This window comes from Camarhynchus parvulus, unplaced genomic scaffold, assembly GCF_901933205.1.
Source record: "Camarhynchus parvulus unplaced genomic scaffold, STF_HiC, whole genome shotgun sequence".
Classification (NCBI taxonomy): Eukaryota; Metazoa; Chordata; class Aves; order Passeriformes; family Thraupidae; genus Camarhynchus; species Camarhynchus parvulus.
The window spans coordinates 15,796-40,218 of NW_022148248.1; the positions used below are offsets into that span (position 1 = coordinate 15,796).

A 24,423-nucleotide genomic window follows, 5' to 3' on the forward strand; every position below is an offset into this window, starting at 1 on the left:
GGGCAAAAAAAGGGATTTGGGGTTGGGGGGAATTGGGAATGGGGGAAAGATGGATTTGGGATCGGGGAGGAAGGGATTTGGGGACAGGGATTGGGATTTGGGGACGGACACTCGTGGGACGTGTGGGATGCTGTGCCCGGTTTTGGGGTGACCCCTGTGTGACCCCTGTCCGTCTGTCTGTCTGTCTGTCCGTCCCAGCCCCCCAGGATGAAGCCCCCCGGCCGCCTGCCTGCTCTCCCCTCAGCCCGGGGCCCCAGCCGCCCACCGCCCTCAGCTTCACCCTGGGGCTGCTGGGGGGGCCCTTCCTGCGCAGGTGAGACCCCAAATCCCACAGAGAGACCCCAAAAACCCCAAATCCCACAGGTGAGACCCCAAAAACCCCAAAACCCACAGGTGAGACCCCAAAACCCACAGAGAGACCCCAAAAACCCCAAATCCCACAGGTGAGACCCCAAAAACCCCAAAACCCACAGGTGAGACCCCAAATCCCACAGAGAGACCCCAAAAACCCCAAAACCCACAGGTGAGACCCCAAATCCCACAGGAGAGACCCCCAAAACCCACAGAGAGACCCCAAAAACCCCAAATCCCACAGAGAGACCCCAAAAACCCCAAATCCCACAGAGACCCCCAAAACCCACAGAGATGGTATCCCAACACCCCAAAACCACGGGGAGACCCAAACCCACAGATTGAGCTGTAAACCCCCAAACTCACAGAGAGACCCCAAAAACCCCAAATCCGATCAGGTGAGACCCCAAAAACCCCAAATCCCACAGAGAGACCCCAAATCCCACAGAGAGACCCCAAAAACCCCAAATCCCACAGAGAGACCCCAAAACCCACAGAGAGTGGTGTTCCTGCACACCAAAGCCTGGGGGAAAACACCGGGATTTTGGGGTGTAAACACCCGGGATTTCGGGGTGTGAGGATTCCTGGGATTTTGGGGTGTGACACCCGGGGATTGGGGGGCCGCCCCGGGATTGGGGTCGTGCACCCCAAAGACCGGGTGTAAACACGGGGATTTGGGGCGTAAACCCGGGATTTGGGGTGTGAACCCGGGATTTTGGGGTGTAAACCCTGGGATTTGGGGCGTGAACCCCGGGATTTGGGGTGTAAACCCCGGGATTTGGGGCGTGAACCCCGGGATTTGGGGCGTCAAACCCCGGGATTTGGGGTGCAACCATCGCGATCCCAACGGGATTCGCGGCGCGACTGTCGCGACACGGCCGCTGTGCCGCCCCCCCAGGGCCCCGCCCGGCGCCGTGCCGGCCCCGCTACGCACGTGGTGTTCCTGAAGACGCACAAGACGGGCGGCAGCAGCGTGCTGAACCTGCTGTCGCGATACGGCGAGTCGCGACGGCTGCGCTTCGCCCTCCCGCGCCGCTACCAGTTCGGCTACCCCGCGCCGTTCCGCGCCGAGCGCGTGCGCGGCTTCAGCGCCGGGGGGCGCAAGTTCGACATCATCTGCCACCACATGCGCTTCAACCTCAGCGAGGTCCGTTTGGGGGCAAAACAAGGGATTTGGGGCAAAAATGGGGGTTTGGGGGATTTTTGGGGGTTTTTTTTTGGGGATTTTTGGGGTCGGTGGGTTCAGCCCCAGGGGGCGCAAGTTCGACATCATCTGCCACCACATCACCAAAAAAATCAGGAAAAAATCCCCAAAAAATCAGGAAAAAAATCCCCAAAAAATCAGGATAAAAATCCCCCCAAAAATCAGAAAAAAATCCCCAAAAAATCAGGAAAAAATCCCCAAAAATCAGAAAAAAAATCCCCAAAAAATTCCCAAAAAATCAGAAAAAAACCCCCCAGAAATTCCCCAAATGCCCAATTCCCCGCAGGTGCAGCGGGTGATGCCCAACGACTCGTTCTACTTCTCCATCGTGCGCGACCCGGGCGCCGTGGCCGAGTCGGCCTTCTCGTATTTCCGCGCGGCCGCCCCGGCCTTCCGGAACTCTCCGTCGCTCGCCGCCTTCCTGGCGGCGCCGTCGCGGTTTTTCCGCGCAGGGCAGCGCGGCAACCACTACGCGCGCAACCTGCAGTGGTTCGAACCGGCCTGCCCGGAGGCGCGGAGCCGGGCGCGCGTCCCGGCGCTGCTGGGCGAGCTGGAGCGCGTCTTCCGCTGGTGCTGCTGGCCGAGCGCCCGACGAAGTCGCTGGTGCTGCTGCGGCACCGCCTGTGCTGGCCGCGGCGACGCCGTCGACCTGTTCCCGCAACGCAGCGGCGCGCGCCCCGGCTGTCCGCGGAGCAGCTGCGGCGCCTGCGCGCGCCTGGAACTCGCTGGACTGGGCGCTCTACTCGCATTTCAATCGCAGCTTTTGGCGCGAGGCCGAGCGCCGGGCTGGCTGGCGCTGCGGCGCGAGCGGCGAGCTGCGGCGGCGCCGCCCAGCGCCCTGGCGCGCTGTGCCTGCAGGGCGGGGGCCCCGTGCCCCGGGCGCCATCGCCAGCGAAGCGCTGCGCCCGTTCCAGCCGCCCGGCGCCGCCCGCCATCCTGGGCTGCCGCGCTGCGCCCGGGGCGCTCGCGCCAGCGCGGCGCTGCCGGCGCCTGGCGCTGCCCGAGCTGCCCTACAAGGACCTGCTCGAGCAGATCCAGTTCGGCGCCGCCAACGGCACCGCTGCGTGAAAATCCTGGCTTTTCTGGAATTTTCCCTTAAAAATCCCCGCGAAATTCCCTTCGAAATCGGCCGCTTTGGGGCTGGAACCACCCCCGGGCCTCGGTTTCCCATTGGCTAAAAGCCCCAAATTTGGGGAATTTTCTTGTGCATTTGTTCCTTTTTTCCCCAAAAATTTCAGATAAGAGGTCTGAAATTTGGGATTTGAGCCCCAAAATCCCAGGAATTTGGGGATTTTCCTGTGGAATAATTTCCCAAAAAAACTTGGAATGCGATTCTCAAAAATCCCAAAAGTTTCACCCAAAATCTCGGGAATTTCCCCCAAAACCACCAGGAATTTGGGGAATTTTCCTCCCCAAAAAATTTGGGATTGGAGCCCCAAAATTTCCAGTTCCTTGAGGAATTTTCCTGTGGATTTGTTCCTTTCCCCCGAATTTGGGATGAGAGCCCCAAAATTCCAAGAATTTTGGGAATTTTCCTGTGGAACCGCTCCGTGCCTCAGTTTACCTCTGAAAGGTACAAACCCCCCGCAAATCCCGGGAATTTGGGAATTTTGTCATCGGGAATCATCCCGTGCCTCAGTTTCCCCCCTCCCAGATCATGGTACGAGCCCCAGAATTCCAGGAATTTTTGGAATTTGGGGAATTTTTTAATGCAACCGCTGCGTGCCTCAGTTTCCCCAGGGAAGGTACAAAAATCCCGGCGGGAATTTTGGGGAATTTGAGGAATTTTCTCCCTCTGGAACCACTCCGTGCCTCAGTTTCCCCTCCCCCGGGACAGGTACGACCCCTTCCCCCAATTTTTTTTCCTTAAATCCCGGCGGGAATTTCCCAATTTTTGAGGAATTTTTGGAATTCTCGCTGTGGAATCGGCGCGTGCTTCGCTTTACCCTGTATATACGTATAAATATAATAAACGTGCTCTGATTGGCTGCGCGGGGTGTCAGTCATTTGATTAAAGCATTCAACTGGTTCGTTTTGCTGTCAATCAAGGGCGGGTTTAGCAGGGCAAGGAATTTGATTGGGCGAGGAGCGTAGAGGAGCGGGGTGTGCTGGCGTTGGTGCGCATGCACAGGTCGGGATCACACCTCCGCGCATGCGCACTCAGCTCTTCTTCTTCCCCTCACAGCCGCCCAAGATGGCGCCGCCCATGGCGGCCGCCGCCGCTTCCCTCTCCCTCCTCTTCCTCCTCCTCCTCCGCCGCCGCCGCCGCCGCCGCCGCCGCCGCCTCGCCCTCCTGTACCGCGTCCGCCTCCTCCGCCGCCGCCGCCTCTCCGCGCTCCGCCTCGCCCTCCTCCCTCCCCGCCCTCCCTCCTCCTCCTGCCCCCAGGCCCCGCCATGGCGGCGGCGCCGCGGCCGCGTGTGGAGCCGCGCCCGCAGCTCGGCCTTCTGGCCGGCGGTGCGCGACAAATCGCTGTGCGGCCGCGAGTGGAGCGAGCGCTTCCGCGTGCCGCCGGCCACGTTCGAGCGCGCTGCTGCGGCGCCTGGGCGCGGCCATCGGGCGGCGCGACACCGCCATGCGGCGCGCCGTGCCCGCCGAGGTGCGCCTGGCGCTCACGCTCAGCCGCCTGGGCGCCGCCACCGAGTACCGCGCGCTCGAGGCCGCGTTCGGCGTCTCGCGCAGCTCCGTCTGCAAAATCCTGCGCGACGTCTGCGGCGCCGTGGTGGCCATGCTGGGCGCGCCCGACGAGGAGGAGCAGGAGGAGGAGGAGGAGGAGGGAGCGTGGGGGATGAAGCTGCACCTGCCCAGGGACCCCGAGAGCAGCCTGGCCGGGCACTGGGCGGCCTGGGCGAGCGGGGAACCATCCGGGGCAGAAGCGCAAAATCCCGGCTCAAAACCCCAAACCTCGAAGGATTCCGAGCCCGAATCGAAGCCTCTGGGGGCAAAGCTTCAAATCCCGACGGGCTCCGGGGCAAACGCGCCAATCGCGGCGGATTCCGACCCAAAATCGGAACTTTCGGGGCCGGAATTACAAAATCCTGAAGATCTCGGGACAGAATCACGAATTTCAGCGGATTCCAGCCCGAAATTACAAATCTCGACGGATTCTGACCCAAAATCCCAAATATCGATGGATTCTGACCCAAAATCCCAAATCTCGACGGATTCTCACCCAAAATCCCAAATATCGACAGATTCTGACCCAAAATTGGAACTTTTGGGGTCAAAATCCCCAAATCCAACGGATTCGAGCCTGAAGTCACAAATCCCAGCGGATTCCAGGACAAATTCGGAAATCTTGATGGATTCCGACCCAAAATTGGAACTTTTGGAATCAAAATCCCAAGAGCAGGAGCAGCTCTCAAGAAATTTGGGGTCAAAACCCCAAAATCTGACAGATGATGACCCAAAATCCGAAATCTCGATGGATTCTGACCCAAAATCCCCAAATCCGACAGATTCCAACCCAAACTTGGAACTTTTGGGGCCAAAACTTCAAAATCCAGCGGATTCTGGCCCAAAATCCCAAATCCCGGCGGATTTTGGCCCAAATTTGGGCCTGAACTCCCAAAATCCGTCAGGAATTCCCGGCAGGAGCAGCAGGAGGAGAAAAATCCCAGCGGGAAACGCCCGAAAATCCCCAAAATTGGGAAAATTTCAGCCTGGAAATGATGAAAATCCCAAAAATTCATCAGAAACTCCTCAAATTCCTGCAGAAAATTCTGGAATTCCGGCCAAAAAACGCAGGAATTCGGACAATTTGTGGGAAAATTCCCAAAATTTGTCAGGAAATGCAGGAGTTTTGGGGGAAAACTCTGGAAATCCCCAAATTCCACCAGGAAGTCCCCAGATCACTTCAGAAAATTCCCCAAATCCCCAAATTCCATCGGGAAGCTCCCAAATTTTATTGGAAAACTCCCCAATTCCTTCCATAAATCCCCAAATTCCTTCGGAAAATTCCCCAAATTCCAGAATTCCGTCGGAAAATTCCCGAAATCCCCAACTCCCCTCGGATCCTTCGTTCCCCCGCCTCTCAAATTCCCCGAACTTTTCCCAATTCCCCAATTTCTCTGAACTCCAAAATTCCCAAAACTTCCCAAGAAATTCATTGGAAAATTTTCCAGATCTCCCGAATCTTTCCGAATTCCCGAGTTTCCAAAACAACTCCCCGAAAGCCTCCTCGGAAAATTCCCCGGATTTCCCGATTTTTTTTGAAAACCCCCCGGAAAATTTCCCGAATTGCCCCAAATTTGCCCCAAATTCCCCTCTGTGCCCCTCCCCCGCCCTGCCCCGCCTGGCCGGGGTCCTGGCTCGGCTGCGCGTCCCGATCCGCGCCTCCGGGCGCCGCCGTCGCGATAGCGGCTGCTCCTGTCGCGATAGCGGCCGCTCCTGTCGCGATAGGGGTGGTTCCTGTCACGGCTCCTGTCCCGGTAGTCGTGATACGGGTGCCTCCCGTCGCGATAGCGGCGGCTCCTGTTGCGATAGGGGCGGTTCTTGTCGCGGCTCCTGTCACGATAGTCGCAATAGGGGCAGTTCCTGTGGCGATAGGGGCGGCTCCTGTCGCGATAGTTGTGATAGGGGCGGCTCCTGTCGCGATAGTGGCACTAATGGCGGCTCCTGTCGCGCTAGTTGTGATGGCGGTGCCTCCTGTGGCACTATCGGCGGCTCCTGGCGTGATAGTCGCGATAGGGGTGGTTCCTGTGGTGAGGGGTGGTTCCTGTCGCGATAGCGGCGCTATGGGCGGCTCCTGTCGCGGCTCCTGTCGCGATAGCGGGCGGGGCCGCGGGGGGGCGGGGCTGACGCTGCAGGCCACGGTGGACGCGCGCGGCTGCCTGTGGAACGTGGAGCTGCAGCGGCCGGGGACGGCGATGCGCGACTCGGCGCTGTTCCGCTGGATGCAGCGGCGCCGGGAACGGGCCGGGAATAACGGGGACAAAACGGGGAGAAAAACCGGGAAAATGGGGAGAAAAACGGGGAAAACAGGGAGAGAAATGGGGAAAACGGGGAAAACCGCGAAAACGGGAAAAACGGGGAAAATGGGAAAAACGGGGGGGAAAACGGGGATTCAGGGGAAAAACCCGGGAATTCTGGGGGGAAGAATGGGGAGTTGATGGGGGAAAGTGGGGGAGAAAATGGGAATTTTGGGGGGAGAACTGGAAATTCTGGGGGAGAGAATCGGAATTCTGGTGGCAAAAATGGGAATTCTGGGGGTTCCGATGGGAAAAATGGAAATTTCCGGCAGGGAAATGAGAATTTCAGAGGGGAAATTGGGGATTTAGGGGGGGAAAGTGGGGATTTTGGGAATTCTGGGGGGAAAAATGGGAATTCTGGGGGTTCCAAGGGGAAAAAGAGGAATTCCAGGTGGAAAATTGGGAATTTTGGGGGAAAATCCGTGAATTTCCATGGGAATTCAGGGAATTCTGATGGAAATTCTGGGAATTTCGCTGGAAATTTGGAGAATATTGATGGAAATTTGGGGAATTCAGAAAATATCAATGGAAATTGGGGAAATCCCGCTGGAAATTTGGAGAATATCGATGGAAATTTGGAGAATTTTACTGGAAAATCGGGAAAAATTGATGCAAAATTGGGGAATACTGATGGAAAACCGGGAATTTCAGCCAAAAGTTCGGGGAATTTTCCTGGAAATTTGGAAAATATCGATGAAAAGTCAGGAAATTCCACCGAAAATTCGGGAAATACTGATGAAGAAAATTCGGGAAATTGCGGGAATACTGATGGGAAATGGGGAATTGCCCCCGCCCCCCCCCCGTTGCTCCGCCCCTATTTCCTGGGCTCCCCGCGGGATCCGCTGCTGCCCTGGCTGCTCCGCCCCTTCGCGCGGGGGGAGGGGCGGGACCGGCGGGTGGGGGAGGGGCGCTCTCTGGGATTGGGGGAGGGGCGGTCCCTGGAGGAGGGGGAGGGGCGCTCCCTGGGGGGTGGGGGAGGGGCGGTCTCTGGGTTTGGGGAGGGGCGGTCTGTGGGGGGTGGGGAGGGGCGGTCTGTGGGGAGGGGCAGTCTCTAGGGGTGGGGGAGGGGCGGTCCCTGGGGCTGGGGAGGGGCGGTCTGTGGGTTTGGGGGGGGCGGTCCCTGGGGCTGGGGAGGGGCGGTCCCTGGGGCTGGGGAGGGGCGCTCCCTGGGGCTGGGGGAGGGCGGTCTCTGGGATTGGAGGAGGGGCAGTCCCTAGAGGTGGGGAGGGGCGGTCTGTGGGGAGGGGCAGTCCCTAGAGGTGGGGGAGGGGCGGTCCCTGGGTTTGGGGAGGGGCGCTTTAACCGCGGCGCCGCCCTGGCCGCGCGGGGGGCGCTGCGCGCGCTGCGGAGGCTGCGCGGGCGCTGGCGCTGCCTCGGCCACGGGGGCGCCGCGGAGCCGCGGTTCCTGCGCGCGCTGCTGCTCAGCTGCGTCCTGCTGCACAACGTGTGCGAGCTGCGCGGGGACCCGCTGCCCCCCGACTGCGCCGAGCCCGGGGAGCCGTGCCCCGATTTCCCCGATCTGTGCCCCGATTTCTGCCCCGGTTCCGGCCCCCCGAGCCCTGCCGGGGACACCGACGAGGGCAGGAGGCTCCGCGCGGCCGTGGCGGCGGCGCTGGAGCCGTGAGGAGCCCGAATTTGGGGGCTCGGAACCCAATCTGGGGATTCAGAACCCAATCTGGGGGCTCAGAGCCCAATTTGGGGGGCTCAGAGCCCAATTTGGGGGGGTTTAGAGCCCAATTTGGGGGGCTCAGAGCCCAATTTGGGGGGGCTCGGAACCAAATTTGGGGGTCTCGGATGAATTTTGGGGGCAATTTGGGGATCTCAGATGGAATTCGGGGGGGATTTTTGGGGTCTCAGAGGATCCAGGAGCCGAATTTGGGGAGGGTCAGCCCCAACTTTGGGGTCCCAGACGGATTTTGGGGGTCTCGGATGATCCGGTCAATAAAGCCCAGGACTCTCAGGTGTCTCGAGTGGATTTTTGGGGGGCTCAGGTGGATTTTGGGGGTCTCAGATAAATTCTGGGGAGATTTTGGAGGTCTCAGTTGAATTGTGGAAGTTTCTGGTGAATTTTAGGGGGATTTCTGGGGTTCTCGGAATCCTGGGGGGATTTTGGGAGTCTCAGGCGGGATTTGGGGATTTTAGGATTTTTTTACCCAATTTTGGCCTCCAAACGCCCCAAAATCGTTGGGAGTTGCCCCGAATTTTTCCCACCCCTCTCTTACCCAGAACTTTAATATATTAAAGAAAATTTTTGTCCCAAAATCGCTTTTATTTGAATAAATAAACGTTACAAAAGGGGGGTGAGGGAGGGGTGAAGGGCAGGGTGGGAAACCCCCAAAAAGCGACGTTTATCCAAAAAAAACCCCCAAAAAATCCCCAAAAATTAAAACTAATCTTAAAAAATAGAAAAAAAAAAAAATCCTAAAAAAATTCCAAACAATTCCCAAAAAAGTTCTTTAAAAATCCCAAAAAGGGAAAAGAGAAAAAATGGGCAGGGGAAGGGATTGCCCCCCAAATCCCAAAAAGTGACTTTTTTAACCTAAAAGAATTCCTGAAAAAAATGAAGAAAAAATGGGGTGGGTTTGGACCCCTCTAAAAAGTGACGATTTTTGGGAAAAAAAACCCTAAAATTGACCTAAAAATGTGATTAAAAAACCCCCCAAATTTGGGGAAATTCATGACAAAAATTAGATTAAAAAATTGGGAAATTGGGTAAAAAGTGAGGATGGGAAATGGGAAAATCAGCCCTAAAAGTCCCAAAAAATTGGGGTGAAAAAGGGAAAATTTGGGGAAAAATGGGGGGAAAATTGGGGAAAATGCTGGGGAGGGGTGGGGTTAAAAGCAGACCCAAAATTGGTAAAAATGACCCTAAAAAAGTGGGAAAATGATTTTAAAAAATCCAGAAAAATGAGGGAAAGCACCATGTTTTAAAATTTCATAAAAATGACCTTTAAAAAGTCGGGAAAAAGGAGGAAAAATACCAGAAAAAACCTCAGGGAAACCAGAAAAAATACTGAAAAAATTGCAGAAAAAATTATAAAATAAACTGGGAGGAAAAAGAGAAAAATACTGAGAAAATAGGCGAAAAATTAAAAATCAGAAAAAAAGTTTAGGGAAAAAAAAGGAAAAAATCAGAAAAAATTGAGAAAAAAATTGGGGAAAAAATCAGAAAACAAAGAAAAAAAAATCTAGAAAAAATACACGGAAAAAAGGAAAAAATTTCGGAAAAAAAGTTAAATAAAAATGAGGAAAAAAAAGTGTAAAAAAAGAATAAAAAATTGGGGAAAAAAAAAAATCTGACCAAAAATGGGAAAAGAAATTCAGAAAAAAAACCGGAAAAAGGGAACAAAAATTTAGAAAAAAATAACGGAAAAAAATGGCGGGAAAAAAGGGGGAGGAGCTTCGTGGCGGGGGAGGGGCGTTGTGGGCGGGGCCGGCGCATTCAAATGAGGTCGGCCACGTTGAGCGGCATCTCCTCGATGGCCGTGTTGTAGAACGTCTCGATGTCCCGCAGCGTCCGTTTGTCCTCCTCGGTCACCATGTTGATGGCCACGCCCTTGCGGCCAAAGCGGCCGCCGCGGCCGATCCTGCAATGGGGCGAAAAATCCCAAATTTGGGCAAAAAAACGGCAAAAAACCGCGAGGGAAACGCTCAAAAATCCGCTCAGAATCGGAGGTTTTTGAGGGAAAAAAAAATGGAAAAAATCAGAGTTTTTTGTTGGTGAAAAATGTTGATTTTTAGGAGTGAAATTAAATTAAAAAATTCAGATTTTTAGGGGTATATTTGGTTAAAAATTCAGGTAATTAGGAAAAAAGAAAAGGTTGGGAATTGGGGTTTTACGGGGGAAAATAATCCCCAAAAAATCCCATCAAAAATTCAGGTTTTTTGGGGAAAGTGTTGGTAACAAATTTGGGATTTTTAGGGGAAAAAAAAAAGGGTAAAACGTTCGAATTGTAAAGGTGAAAAATGGGTGAAGAATTGGAGTTTTATGGGGGAAAAATCCTCAAAAAAATTTGGTTAAAAATATGGAATTTATGGGCAAAAAACAGCGGGAAGTGAGGAGATTTGTAGGGAAAAAATGGGAGAAAATTCCCCCCAAAAAATCCCCAAAAAATCCCAGAAGAGAAAAATTCATTCGGGTGAAAATTCAGACTTTTAGGAGAAAAAGTGGTAAAAAAATGGGATTGAAAGCACCGAAAGCGGGCGAGAAAACGGGATTTTAAATAAAAAAAATTCCATTTTAAAGTGACCGATTTGGGAAAAAATTTGGTTTAAAAATCCGGAAATTTGGGGGATGTCTTGCCCCTCCCCCACCCCCTCAAACCCCGTTTTTATTTCCCATTTTCTCCCCTTAAAGCCCCAAAATTCTGTGGGGGTTTTGCCCCTCCCCCACTCCTTTAACCCCTCCCCCACCTTCTAGCCCCTCCCCCACTACCTTTAGCCCCTCCCCCACTCCTTTTAACCCCTCCCCCACCTTCTAGCCCCTCCCCCACCCCTCCAAACCCCGTTTTCCTCCCATTTTCTCCCTCAAAACCTCCAGAGTTTTGGGGTTTTTTTCGCCCCTCCCCCTTTCCCGAAGCCCCTCCCCCTTTCCCGAGGCCCCGCCCCCTTTGGCGAGGCCCCGCCCCCACCTGTGGATGTAGTTCTCGCGGTTGGTGGGCAGGTCGTAGTTGATCACCAGCGACACCTGCTGCACGTCGATGCCGCGCGCCTGCAATCGGGGGCGGGGGAGGGGCGGAAAGGGGGCGGGGGAGGGGCCGTCAGCGTGGGGGGAGGGGCCAAGGGGTGGGGGAGGGGAGAGGGAGGAAAAAAACCCCCGAAATTTTGGGAGTTTGGGGGCAGAAAATGGGGTTGAGGTGGGTGGGGGAGGGGCGAAAACAGGGTGGGGGGAGGGGCCAAGGGGTTGGGGGAGGGGCAAAGCCCTGAATTTGATTAAATTCGGCAAAATTTTGGTTTTTTTTTTTTTTCAGGAATTTTTGGGGATTTTTTCACCCGGGAACTTTTCGAGGGTGGGGGAGGGGCTTTGGTCAGGGTGGGGGAGGGGCGGAACTTCCGATTTCAAACTTGAATATTTTGGGGCTTTTTTTTGGGAATTTTTTTGGGGATTTGGGGGCAGGAAGTTTTCGGGGGTGGGGAGGGGGGGCTCCATGTCAAAATGGGCAATTTTGGGGTTTGGGGGGGGGCAGGGTTGGGGGTGGGGAGGGGCGGCGCGGGGGGGGGGGGGGGGGGGGGGGGGCGGCGCCCACCAGCAGGTCCGTGGTGATGAGCACGCGGCTGGAGCCCGAGCGGAACTCCCGCATGATGACGTCACGCTCCTTCTGGTCCATGTCCCCGTGCTGGGGGAGGGGCGGGGTCACAGCAGGCCCCTCCCTCCAACCCTCCCCCACGCATCAAAATTCTCTTTTTTCCCTCAAAAATTCCCGATTCGGAGCTTTGGGAGCGCCCAAAGTTCGGGGATTTTGCCCCTCCCCCCAACCCTTAGGCCACGCCCCCATTTTTATTTGCCCCTCCCACACCCTTAGGCCACGCCCCCATCATCTGGCCCCTCCCCCACTCTTTAAAATTGGACTTTTTTCCTTTTCGGAGCCACAGAAGCTCCCAAAATCCGGGGGTTCTGCCCCTCCCCCACCCTTGGGCCACGACAGTGACCCCCAGAGTGACCCCGCGGGACCACAAGAGTGACCTCTGACCCCTGAGTGACCCCTGAGTGACCCTCAATGACCCCTGAGTGACCATCACTGACTGTGAGTGACCCAGGAGTGACCCATAGTGACCCATGAGTGACCATCACTGACCATGAGTGACCATGAGTGACCATGAGTGACCATGAGTGACCATCACTGACTGTGAGTGACCCAGGAGTGACCCATAGTGACCCATGAGTGACCATCACTGACCATGAGTGACCATGAGTGACCATGAGTGACCATCACTGACTGTGAGTGACCCAGGAGTGACCCATAGTGACCATCACTGACCATGAGTGACCCCACTGACCATGAGTGACCCATAGTGACCCATAGTGACCCATAGTGACCCATGAATGACCATGAGTGACCATGAGTGACCATCACTGACCATGAGTGACCATCACTGACCATGAGTGACCCCACTGACCGTGAGTGACCATGAGTGACCATGAGTGACCCATAGTGACCCATGAGTGACCATCACTGACCATGAGTGACCCCACTGACCCATGAATGACCATGAGTGACCCATAGTGACCCATGAGTGACCATCACTGACCATGAGTGACCATGAGTGACCATGAGTGACCATCACTGACCATCACTGACCATAGCTGACACGGTGAAGTCCCGGGCGTGCATTTTCTTGGTCAGCCAGTGACCACTGACCCCATAACTGACCATAACTGACCATCACTGACCCCAGATGACCCCAGATGACCACACTGACCATTGCGGACACGGTGAAGTCCCGGGCGTGCATTTTCTCCGTCAGCCAGTCCACCTTGCGCCGCGTGTTGATGAAGATGACGGCCTGGGTGATGGTCAGCGTCTCGTACAGGTCACACAGCGTGTCCAGCTTCCACTCCTGGCCGCACAGATGACCACGAGTGACCGCAAGTGACCACGAGTGACCACTGAGTGACCACTGAGTGACCACTGAGTGACCACTGCTCAATATCTGATCAACTCTGACCCAAAATGGACCAAAAGTGACCCAAAAGTGACCCAGGAGTGACCCTGAGGTCACACAGAGTGTCCAGCTTCCACTCCTGGCTGGACAGATGACCACGAGTGACCACGAGTGACCGCTGAGCGACCACTGAGTGACCACTGAGTGACCGCTGAGTGACCGACCGCTGAGCGACCGCTGAGCGACCGCTGACGCTGAGCGACCACTGAGTGACCGCTGACCAATATCTGATCAACTCTGACCCAAAATGGACCAAAAGTGACCCAAAAGTGACCCTCAGGTCCCTCAGCTTCCACTCCTGGCCGGACAAATGACCGCTGAGTGACCACTGACCAATAACTGACCCAGGAGTGACCAAACTGACCCAAACTAACCTAAAATACCCCAAACTGACCCAAAGCGACCAAAACTGACCCCAAAATGACCCAAAATGGACCCTAAATCCAACCAGAATTACCCAAAATGTCCCAAAATTCCCCCAAAACTCCCCAAAAATGACCCTAAAATGCTCCAAACCTCCCCAAAATGGACCCAAAACGCCCCAAAACCCCAAAAGGGCCCCAAAGTGACCCAAAAATGACCCAAAACTCCCCAAACTGACCCAAACCGGCCCAAATGAACCCGAAATTCCCCCAAATCCCAAATTCTGTCCCCCCCGCTCAGGGGCCGTCCCCACGGTGGGGGAGGGGCGGCCCATGGTTCCGGGGGTGTCACCGGGGTCACCCGGGGTCACCGGGGTCACCCGGGGTCACTGTGGCACGGGGTCACTGCGGGGGGGCCACGGGGGGAGGGGCCCCCCCACAAATCCATGAACCGTGCGGGGGGGGGGGGGGAGGGGTGGGGAGGGGCTGGAACAAAAATCCCCAAAAATGACCCAAAACCGGAGCTGAAATGACCCAAAATCGAATGGAAATTGACTGAAACCCCCCCAAAAAACCAAAAATCCCCTAAAAAAAACAACAAAAAAATCCCCCCCAAATTACCCCTCCAAAAACGAACAAAAAAATTTTCCCCAAAATCCCAAAAAATCCCCTGAAAATCCCTTCAAAAAAAAAAAAAAAAAAATCCCAAAAATCCCCCCTTTCTCCCCCAAAAAATTCCCAAAACTCCCAAAAAATCCCCTGAAAATCCCTTCAAAAAATAAAAAAAATCCCAAAAATCCCCCCTTTCCCCCCCCAAAATCCCAAGAAATTCCCCTGAAAATCCCTTCAAAAAATAAAAAAAAATTCCCAAAAATCCCCCCCCCCCCCAAAATCCCAAGAAATTCCCCTGAAAATCCCCCCAGTAAATAAAAAATAATTTTTCCCAAAAGTGCCCGAATCGGCCCCAAATCCGACCTCCCGCTCGACGTTGATGTAGAACTGCCGGATCCCCTCCAGGGTCAGCTCCTCCTTCTTGACCAGGATCCGGATCGGGTCCCGCATGAACTTCTTGGTGACCTCCAGCACGTCCAGCGGCATCGTGGCCGACAGCAGAACCACCTGGGGCACCCGAAAACGGGGTTAGAACCCCCAGAAATGGGAAAAACGCAAAAAAAATGGGCTCAGAACCTCAAAAAACGGGGAAAATACCCCAAAAAACGGGCTCAGGACACCCAGAATTTCATGGAGTTCTTGGTGACGTCCAGCGGCATCGTGGCCGACAGCAGAACCACGTGAGGGACCCGAAAATGGGGTTAGAACCTCCAGAAATGGGAAAAATACAAAAAAAAAATGGGAGAAATGCCCCCAAAAATGGGTTGGGGACCCCAAAAAAACCTTAAAAAGCATCAATCCACCCAAAATCCATCTGAAAACCCCAAAGTCCACTCAGAACCACCTGGGGGATCCAAAATGGAATCAGAACCCTGAAAATGGGAAAAATACAAAAAAAAAATGGAGTCAGAGCCTCAAAAAATGGGGAAAAAACCCCAAAAAATGGGCTCAGGACACCCAGAATTTCATGAACTTCTTGGTGGCCGACAGAACCACCTGGGGCACCCAAGAATGGGGTTAGAACCTCCAAAAATGGGAAAAATATTTTAAAAAATGAGCTCAGAACCTCAAGAAATGGGGAAAATACCCAAAAATTGGGAACAGAACCCTGAAAAATTGGAAAAGGACCCCCAAAAATGGGTTTGGGACCCCAAAAAAAACCCCCAAAAAGCCTAAAATCCAGCTGGAAAACCCCAAAATTTACCTCTAAGACCACCTGGGGGAGCAGGGAACCCTAAAATGGGTTTGGGACCCCAAAAAAGGGAACAAAACGCCCAAAAAAGGGAGAGAAACGGCAAAAATGGAAAAAAAATGGCAAAGAGACCCGAAAAAACAGGACAGGGACCCTAAAAACCAGGAATAGGACCCCAAAAACCTCCGAGAAATGGGATCAGACCCCAAAAATGGAATCAGGATCCCAAAAAAAACAAAGGACCCCAAAATCCCTCCCAAACCTCCCCTGGAAAGCCCAAAATTCCCCAAAAATTTAAAACCAGACCCCAAGATTCCAAAAAGTTCCCCCAAAATCCCCCCAAAAGTTCATTTGGAAAATTCAAGAGACCCCAAATTATCTTTAAAAACCCCAAAATCCTCCCGAAATTCCCAAAAAAATCCTCTTAAAATCCCCAAAAGTCGTCCCCAAAAATCCCCCTCAAATTCTCCCCTAAAAATACCCAAAAAATCCCACCAAAAGTCCCCAAAATTTCCCCCAGAATTTTTTAGGATTTTCCAATCATCCCCAACCCCTCCCAAAATCCTGAAAATTTTCGGAAAAAATCCTCAAAAATTCCCCAAAAAATCCACCAAATCCCTCCCAAAAAAATCCCTAAATTGCCCAAAAAACCCCAATAAACTCCCCCAAAATCCCCTCTAAAAACCCCGAATTTCCAACAAATTTTTTAGGGTTTTTCAACCACCCCAAAACCCCCCAAAATTTTCCCCAAAAATTAAAAATCAACCCCAAATCCGCCCTTACCCACCGCGGCCACCGGGGGGCGCTGCGCCGACACCGTTTTGTTTTGGGGCGAAATCTTCGAATTTTGGGGCTTTTTTGGGCCGGTTTTTTTCGGGTTTTTCCCCGAAATTGTTTGCAAAGGTTGGGAATGGATTTTTGGGGTGATTTTGGGGTGATTTGGGGTCCCCCCACCTGCGTGTTCCCGCTCAGCTTCTGGAAAATGTCGTAGATCTGATCCTTGAAGCCGCGGCTCAGCATCTCGTCAGCCTCGTCCAGAACGAACATCTTGATGAATTTTGGGGCTGAAAAAGGAGATTTTGGAAAAATTTGGGGGAAAACGGGAATTTTAGAAGGTTTGGGGTGAACCCCAAAAATTTGGGTTTTTTTGGGGGGGTTTATAGAGGAAAAACGAGGATTTTGGGGGCATTTTTGGTGATTTTTATAAAGGGTTCTGGGGCGGATTTTGGGACAATTTCTGGGGAAAATTTGGGGGATTTTGGGAAAATCTGGGAAAAAAATTGAGGGATTCTAAGAAGGTTTAGATTTTTTGCGGTTCCAAGCCAAATTTTGGGATAATTTTTGGGTTTTTTTGGAGTTCCAAGCCAGATTTTTGGGGACGAACTTTGAGGTCATTTCAGCATTTTCGAGGGTTCCAGTTGGGTCGTTGGAATAAATTTTGGGATATTTTGAATAAAATTTGGGTTTTTTCGGGGGTTCCAACCCAGATTTTTGGGCTGAGTTTTGGATGTTTGGGGTGGATGTTGGATTTTTGGGGCGAGTTTTGGATTTCTAAGGTGAATTTTGGATTTTTGGTGTTCCAACCCGGAGTTTTGGGGTGAATTTGGGTGTTTTTGGGGTGGGTTTTGGATTTTTGGGGGGAATGTTGGATTTTTAGCGTTCCAACCCTGGATTTTTGGGCGAGTTCAGGTGGTTTTGGGTGAGTGTTGGATTTTTGGGGTGAGTTTGGGATTTTTGGGTGAGTTTTTGTTTTTTGGGTGAGTTCACAGGGTTTTAGGTTGGATGTTGAATTTTTGGGATGGATGTTGGATTTTTGGGGTGGGTTTTGGATTTTTGGGGTGGGTGTTGGATTTTTGGGGTGGATGTTGGATTTTCGGGGTGGGTTTTGGATTTTTGGGGTGGGTGTTGGATTTTTGGGGGGAATGTTGGATTTTTGGGGTGGGTTTTGGATTTTTGGGGTGGATGTTGGATTTTTGGGGTGGGTTTTGGATTTTTGGGGTGGATGTTGGATTTTTGGGGTGGGTTTTGGATTTTTGGGGTGGGTGTTGGATTTTTGGGGGGAATGTTGGATTTTTGGGGTGGGTGTTGGATTTTTGGGGTGGGTGTTGGATTTTTGGGGGGAATTCCGGCGTTTTTGGGTCCCCCTCAGCCGCGGCGCTGATCAGCCCCCAGGCCGGGTTCGGGCCCGCCCGGGGTCAGGTGACACGCAGCTCATCACCGGGGGGCACAAAATCCCCAAAAATCCCAAAAATCCCAAATTCCCAAAATTCCCCATCCCCAAAAAACCGGGCATCCCAAAAATCCCCCCAAAAACGGGGGAAAACGAGCAAAAATTCCGATTTTTTAAACCAAAAACCCCAATTTTGGGAGCTCCCCCCAGCCAGGGCAGCTCATCCCCGAGGGGAACAAAAATCCCAAAAATTCCCAAAAATCCCCAAAATTCCGAATTCCCAAAATTCCCCATCCATAAAAACAGGACAGCCCAAAAAAAGGGAAAAAAAGCAAAAAAAAAAAAAAAAAAAAAGGTGAAAAAATCAATAGAAATTCAGATTTTTAACCAAAAAACCCAAAAATCCCAAAACCCCAAAATCCGAATCCCTAAAAATTGGAAATCCCCAGAAGAAAACGAAAAAATAATTAATAAAAATTCAAATTTTAATGAAAAACCCCCAGATTTGGGACCCCCAAGATTCCCAAACTACCAAAATACCCAAAAAATCCCGATCCCAAAAATGGGGAAAAATCCCCAAAAAAGAGAAAAATTCCAAAAAAAAGGGGGAAAAAATCCCCAAAAAAAGGGGAAAAAATCCTGGAAAAAATGGAGGAAAAAAACCTCTAAAAATTGAGATTTTGAAATCCCTAAAAGTCCCAAAATATTGAGAAAAAAAAAGTTAAAAAATGGGAAAAAACAAAACACAAAAAGAAAAATAAAACCATTAAAAATCAGAATTTTTGTAACCCGGATCCCATTTTGGGCCTTTTTCACTCCATTTTTGGCCGCTTTTGCCCATTTTTTGCCCGTTTTTCACCCCCCAGGTGTCGTTTTTGGGGTTTTTGGGGTCGCCAGTTCCGTTTTTGGGGTGAATTTTTGCATTTTCGGGCTCACTCACACAGATATCTGCGGCGGAGCCCCGCCACGCCCCATTTTAACGCAGATTTTTTTGCCCGTTTCTCGCCCGTTTCTCGCCCGTTTTTCGCCCCCCGGGTGTCGTTTTTGGGGTTTTCGGGGTCGGGGGTTCCGTTTTTGGGGTGAATTTTCCCGTTTCCGGGCTCACTCACACAGGTAGCGCCGGTTGAGCATGTCGAAGACGCGGCCCGGCGTCCCCACCACCACGTGCGGCGCCTCCAGCTGCAGCTTCTGCACCTCGGCCCGCACGTTGGTGCCGCCGATGCACGCGTGGCACGAGGCGCCCATGTAGTCCCCGAGCGCCATCACCACCTTCTGGATCTGCGACGTCAGCGGTGACGTCATCAGTGACGTCATCAACCCAAAAAACCCCGCTCAAATCCCGTTAAAAACGCCAAAATCGCATCCAACAGCTCAAAACCCCATGAAAATCCCATTTTTGGGGCCCCCATGGAGTCCCCGGGCGCCATCGCCGCCTTCTGGATCTGTGACGTCATCAGTGACGTCACCAAGGCAAAAAACCCCGCTCAAATCCCGTTAAAAACGCCAAAATTACATTGAAATCCCCCAAAATTGAAATCCCCCAAAATCTCATTAAAAACCCCAATTTCAGCACCAAAGTTCAGCTCCTGAGCGACTTCATCGCCTTCTAAGGATGTGACGTCATCAATGACATCATCAGTGATGTCACCAAGGCAAAAAACCCCCGCTCAAATCCCGTTCAAAACGCCAAAATTGCATTAAAACCCCCCAAAACCCCAATTTTAGCACCAAAATTCTACTCCCGAGCGACGTCATTGCCTCCTGAATGCGTGACGTCATCAGTGACGTCATCGGTGCAAAAAAACCCCCCCTCAAATCCCACCCAAAACCCCAAAATCCCATGAAAATCCCCGTTTTCGGGGCGCCCACGGAGTCCCCGAGCGCCACCGCCGCCTTCCGGGTCGGTGACGTCATCGGTGACGTCAGCAGCGACGTCACCAGTGACGTCATCAGCGACATCAGCGCCCAAGAAAAGCCCAAAAATCCCCATTTCAATCCCGCCCCAAAAATCCCGGATTTCCCCCCATTCCCCGCCCCCGATGACGTCAACCTCGATGACATCACCCGCGATGACGTCACGGCGATGACGTCACGGGGGGTGTGGCCCAGGCATGAACCAGTCGGGGCAGTGCGGCCGGACTGGGATGAACTGGGAGCGGCTGCTCTGCCCCCGCCGGATTCGGGAGCGCGGCCACGGCGGCGCCGGCCCTGCCCAGGCGGCGGGGGCACCGGGGATACTGGTTAGACTGGGTTATACTGGGACGGACCGGGTTACACTGGTTTGGACTGGGACGGACCGGGTTAGACTGGTTTGGACTGGTTTGGACTGGGACGGACCGGGTTAGACTGGTTTGGACTGGTTTGGACTGGGACGGACCGGGTTAGACTGGTTTGGACTGGTTTTAACTCATTTCTATGCATTTATACTGGTTTGTACTGGGAGGGACCGGTTTGGACTCATTTATATACATTTATACTGGTTTGGACTTATTAGACTGGGTTATACTGGGTTAAACTGGGTTAGACTGGTTTGGACTGGTTTGGACTGGGAGGGACCGGGTTAGACTGGTTTGGACTGGTTTTAACTCATTTATCTACATTTATACTGGTTTGTACCGCTCTATACTGATTTATACTGGTCCATACTGGTTTGTACTGGTCTATACTGGTCTATACCGGTCTATACTGGTCCATACTGGTCCGTACAGGTCCATACTGGTCTATACTGGTCTGCACTGGTCCATACTGGTCTATACTGGTCCATACTGGCCCGCACTGGTCCATACTGGTCCATACTGGCCCGCACTGGTCTATACTGGTCCATACTGGTCTATACTGGTCCATACAGGTGCGCACTGGTCCGTACTGGTCTATACTGGTCCATACTGGCCAGCACTGGTCCATACTGGTCCATACTGGTCGCACTGGTCCGCACTGGTCTGCACTGGTCCATACTGGTCTATACTGGTCCATACTGGTCTATACTGGTCCATACAGGTCATACTGGTCCATACTGGTTTGTACTGTTCTATACTGGTCCATACTGGTCCGCACTGGTCCGTACTGGTCCATACTGGTCCGTACAGGTGCGCACTGGTCCATACTGTTCTATACTGGTCCATACTGGCCAGCGCACTGGTCCATACTGGTTTGTACTGTTCTATACTGGTCCATACTGGTCCGTACAGGTGCGCACTGGTCCATACTGGTCTATACTGGTCCATACTGGTCTATACTGGTCTATACTGGTCCATACTGGTCCGTACAGGTGCGCACTGGTCCGTACCTGCTGCGCCAGCTCGCGGGTGGGCGCCAGCACCAGCGCCTGCGTGGCCTTGAGCTCGAGCTCCACCTGCTGCAGGATGGAGATGGCGAAGGTGGCGGTTTTACCTGTGCCGGACTGCGCCTGCGCGATGACGTCATAGCCTGCAACGAGACACAGGTGTGTGTGTGACAGGTGTGTGTGTGTCACAGGTGTGTGTGGGGGGGGTGTGGGGTGTGCACAGGTGTGTTACCTGGTTTTACCTGTGCCCGACTGCGCCTGCGCAATGACATCATAGCCTGGAAGGAGAGACAGAGACAGGTGTGTGTGTGACAGGTGTGTGTGTGACAGGTGTGCACAGGGTGTGTGTGCGTCACAGGTTTTACCTGTGCCCGACTGCGCCTGCGCGATGACGTCATAGCCTGGAAGGGGAGACAGAGACAGGTGTGTGTGTGACAGGTGTGTGTGTCACAGGTGTGTGTGTGTGACAGGTGTGCACAGGTGTGTGTGTGTCACAGGTTTTACCTGTGCCGGATTGGGCTTGGGCAATGACATCATAACCTGGAAGGAGAGACAGAGACAGGTGTGTGTGTGACAGGTGTGCACAGGTGTGTGTGTGTCACAGGTTTTACCTGTGCCGGATTGCGCCTGCGCCGCGACGTCATAGCCTGGAACACCAGCTGAATGCACCCAGGTGAGTTACAGGCGTGCACAGGTGTGTCACAGGCATGCACAGGTGTGTCACAGGCAGGCACAGGTGAGGGCAGGCAGGCACAGGTGTGTCACAGGCGTGCACAGGTGTGTCACAGGTGTGCACAGGTGAGTTACAGGTGAGGGCAGGTAGGTACAGGTGAGTTACAGAAGTGTAGAGCTGTGGCACACGTGTACAGGTATGACACAGGTGTGTGAATGCACACTCAGGTGTGCACAGGTCTGTGCTGGTCTGTGCTGGTCTATACTGGTCTGTGCTGGTCTATACTGGTCTATACTGGTCTGTGCTGGTCTGTGCTGGTCCGTACTGGTCTGTGCTGGTCTATACTGGTCTGTACTGGTCTATACTGGTCTGTGCTGGTCTGTACTGGTCTATACTGGTCCGTACTGGTCTATACTGGTCTATACTGGTCTGTACTGGTCTGTGCTGGTCTGTACTGGTCTGTACTGGTTCATACGCTATACGGTCTATACTGGTCTATACTGGTCTGTACTGGTCTGTACTGGTCTGTACTGGTTCATACCGGTCTATACTGGTCTATACTGGTCTGTACTGGTCTGTGCTGGTCTGTACTGGTTCATACCGGTCTGTACTGGTCTATACTGGTCTGTACTGGTCTATACTGGTCCGTACTGGTTCTCACCTTTGATGCAGGGCAATGCTTCTGGATGGTCGGGCTGGCTATACGGGCGTAGATCCCGAGGCAGCGGCAAGCGCCGTCCGACAGGTTCATCTCGTCGAAGCTGTCCACCACCTCGTGCCAGTTGCTCTGCACCAGTACAGACCAGTACGGACCAGTGAGGGCCGGGCGCAGTCAGTGCACACCCGCGGGAACCAGTACAACCCAGTACAGACCAGTGCACACCCGCGGGAACCAGTACAACCCAGTACAGACCCCCCAACAAACCAGTACGAACCGGGACTGGAGCCGCACCTCCCAGTCCCAGTATGACCCGTCAGAGTTTCTGGACCCTCCCAGTCTCCCAGTATGGCCCGGCCCCCCCGTCCCCCATTATTACCCCCCATCCTCCAGTAGCCGTCCTCCCAGTTAATACATCCCTCCCAGTATGGCCCGGCTCCCTCCCAGTCTAACCCCTCCCAGTCTTTCTAAGTCACTCCCAGTTTAACTCTAACCCCTCCCAGTCCCTCCCAGTATGGCCCGGCTCCCTCCCAGTTTAACTCCAACCCCTCCCAGTCCCTCCCAGTATGGCCCGGCTCCCTCCCAGTCCATCCCAGTTTAACTCTAACCCCTCCCAGTCCCTCCCAGTATGGCCCGGCTCCCTCCCAGTCCATCCCAGTTTAACCTCCCAGTCCCTCCCAGTATGGCCCAAACCCCTCCCAGGTTCTACCCCTCCCAGTAAGGCCCAGTTCCCTCCCAGTTTGCCTTTAACCCCTCCCAGTCCATCCCAGTCTGGCCCAGTCCCGCTCAAACCCCTCCCAGTTCATCCCAGTCCCTCCCAGTCAGACCCAATTCCCCTCCCAGTTTGTCTCTCACCCCTCCCAGTTCAATTTAACCCCTCCCAGTTCAATTTAACCCCTCCCAGTTCCTGACCTCGATGACCCCGTCCGGCTCCATCCCCTCGGGGCCGCTCTCGCGAGATCTGCCGGGGGGGGGGGAAGGGGGAAACAATGACGTCATCACCCGCGGAGCCGTGACGTCACCGCCGCCGAACCGCGAAATTCCCGCGTTTCGCCCCCACGTGACCGAAACTCGCTGCCGGCCCCGCCCCCTCCCCGACCACGCGGCGGCACCGGAAGTCGCCACAGCGAGAAAGCTCCGCCCACTTCCGCTCTTAAAGCCTCACGAACTGACCAATCCACCAGCGCGTCGAAAGTGACGTCATCGCGTCCGCCGGGACAATGGAGGCGCGCGCGGCGCCGACCACGTGGGCGGGGGGGGGGAGCGAGAAAAAAGGCAGAAAAAACCCCGAGAAAACGGGCAAAAACCGGAAAAAACCCAAAAACCCGCGCGGGAAAGGCAGGACAGACCAAAACTGAAGTAAAAAAGGCAAAAGGACCCAAAGTTCCCCTCAGAAAATCGCGGCGGGAGCGCGAAATCGCCGCTTCCCCCCCACCCGCCAAAGGGTCGCGATTTTCCCCCCTCCCTGCGCCCCCCCCCGCGGTCCCGGAGCCCCTCCCCCCCGCCGCTATCGCACCGACTGTCGTGACTCGCCGACATCTCCGCGCTCCGCTCGGGCCTCCCCCGCCCGGCGCCGCCTTAAAAGGGCCCAGGCCGCGCCTCCCCCCGCGCCGCCATTGGTTTGATCCGCCCTAAGCCCCGCCCGCGCCGCGCTGTGATTGGTTGGAAGCTCAGAATCGCGCGGGGATTGGTTGGGAAGACCAAAGCCACGCCCCCTCTGAGGGTTTTATTCATTTAATGGCGGAGGGGGCGTGGCCGAAGGGAGGAGGGGGCGTGGCTGGACTGAACCATGTGGGGGCGAGGGGAGGGGGGGTTTGGGCGCCCCCCTCTCATGGGAGACCCCAAAATTTCCCGGGGAGGGGGAGGGGAGACCCTAAAACGGGGGGGAGGGGCTTCTAAAGGGGCCGAGAACCGGAAGTGACGCAGGGAAAGGAAGGGGGAGGGGAAGGAGGGCGCCCCTCCCCCCCCCGCGGAGTGGGCGCGACCCCCCCGGGCCGGGCGCGGATGGAACAAAATTCCCTGAAAATGACCCAAAAATGGCCCCGAAATGGCTCCAAATAGCCCCAAAATTGCCCCAAATTATCCCCAAATCCCCCGAAATTGTCCCGAAATGTCCCTGAAATGGCTCCATTCCTCCCCAAATTCCCTCAAGAAAGCGCCAAAAAAGCAAAAATTTCCTCAAACTCACCCAAAAAGTGACCCCAAAATCCCCCAAATCCCCCCAAAGTGTCCCCAAATCTCTCTAAAATGACCCAAAAAACCCCAAAATGTCCCCAAGTGTTCCCTG

The 24,423-nt window shown here is 53.9% G+C and overlaps 2 protein-coding genes across 2 annotated transcripts; one reads left to right on the forward strand and one right to left on the reverse strand.

Moving 5' to 3' along the window:
- Positions 1-1,114: 1,114 nt before the first annotated feature.
- On the forward strand, positions 1,115-2,733 carry LOC115916337 (galactose-3-O-sulfotransferase 4-like; the record flags this gene model as incomplete). Its single annotated transcript, XM_030970037.1, is given in 4 exon segments — positions 1,115-1,498; positions 1,842-2,121; positions 2,124-2,260; positions 2,263-2,733. Coding segments are annotated over 4 exon segments (1,272 nt in total), but the record flags the coding sequence as incomplete, so codon positions are not given.
- A 7,069-nt stretch (positions 2,734-9,802) lies between these two features.
- LOC115916364 (eukaryotic initiation factor 4A-I-like) lies at positions 9,803-23,743 on the reverse strand. Its single transcript, XM_030970069.1, is given in 12 exon segments — positions 9,803-10,110; positions 11,155-11,234; positions 11,770-11,859; positions 12,944-13,081; positions 14,524-14,667; positions 16,307-16,416; positions 18,632-18,800; positions 20,809-20,948; positions 22,140-22,184; positions 22,187-22,265; positions 23,049-23,097; positions 23,653-23,743. Coding segments are annotated over 12 exon segments (1,212 nt in total). The 5' UTR covers positions 23,676-23,743; the 3' UTR covers positions 9,803-9,965.
- Between the last annotated feature and the right edge of the window lie 680 nt (positions 23,744-24,423).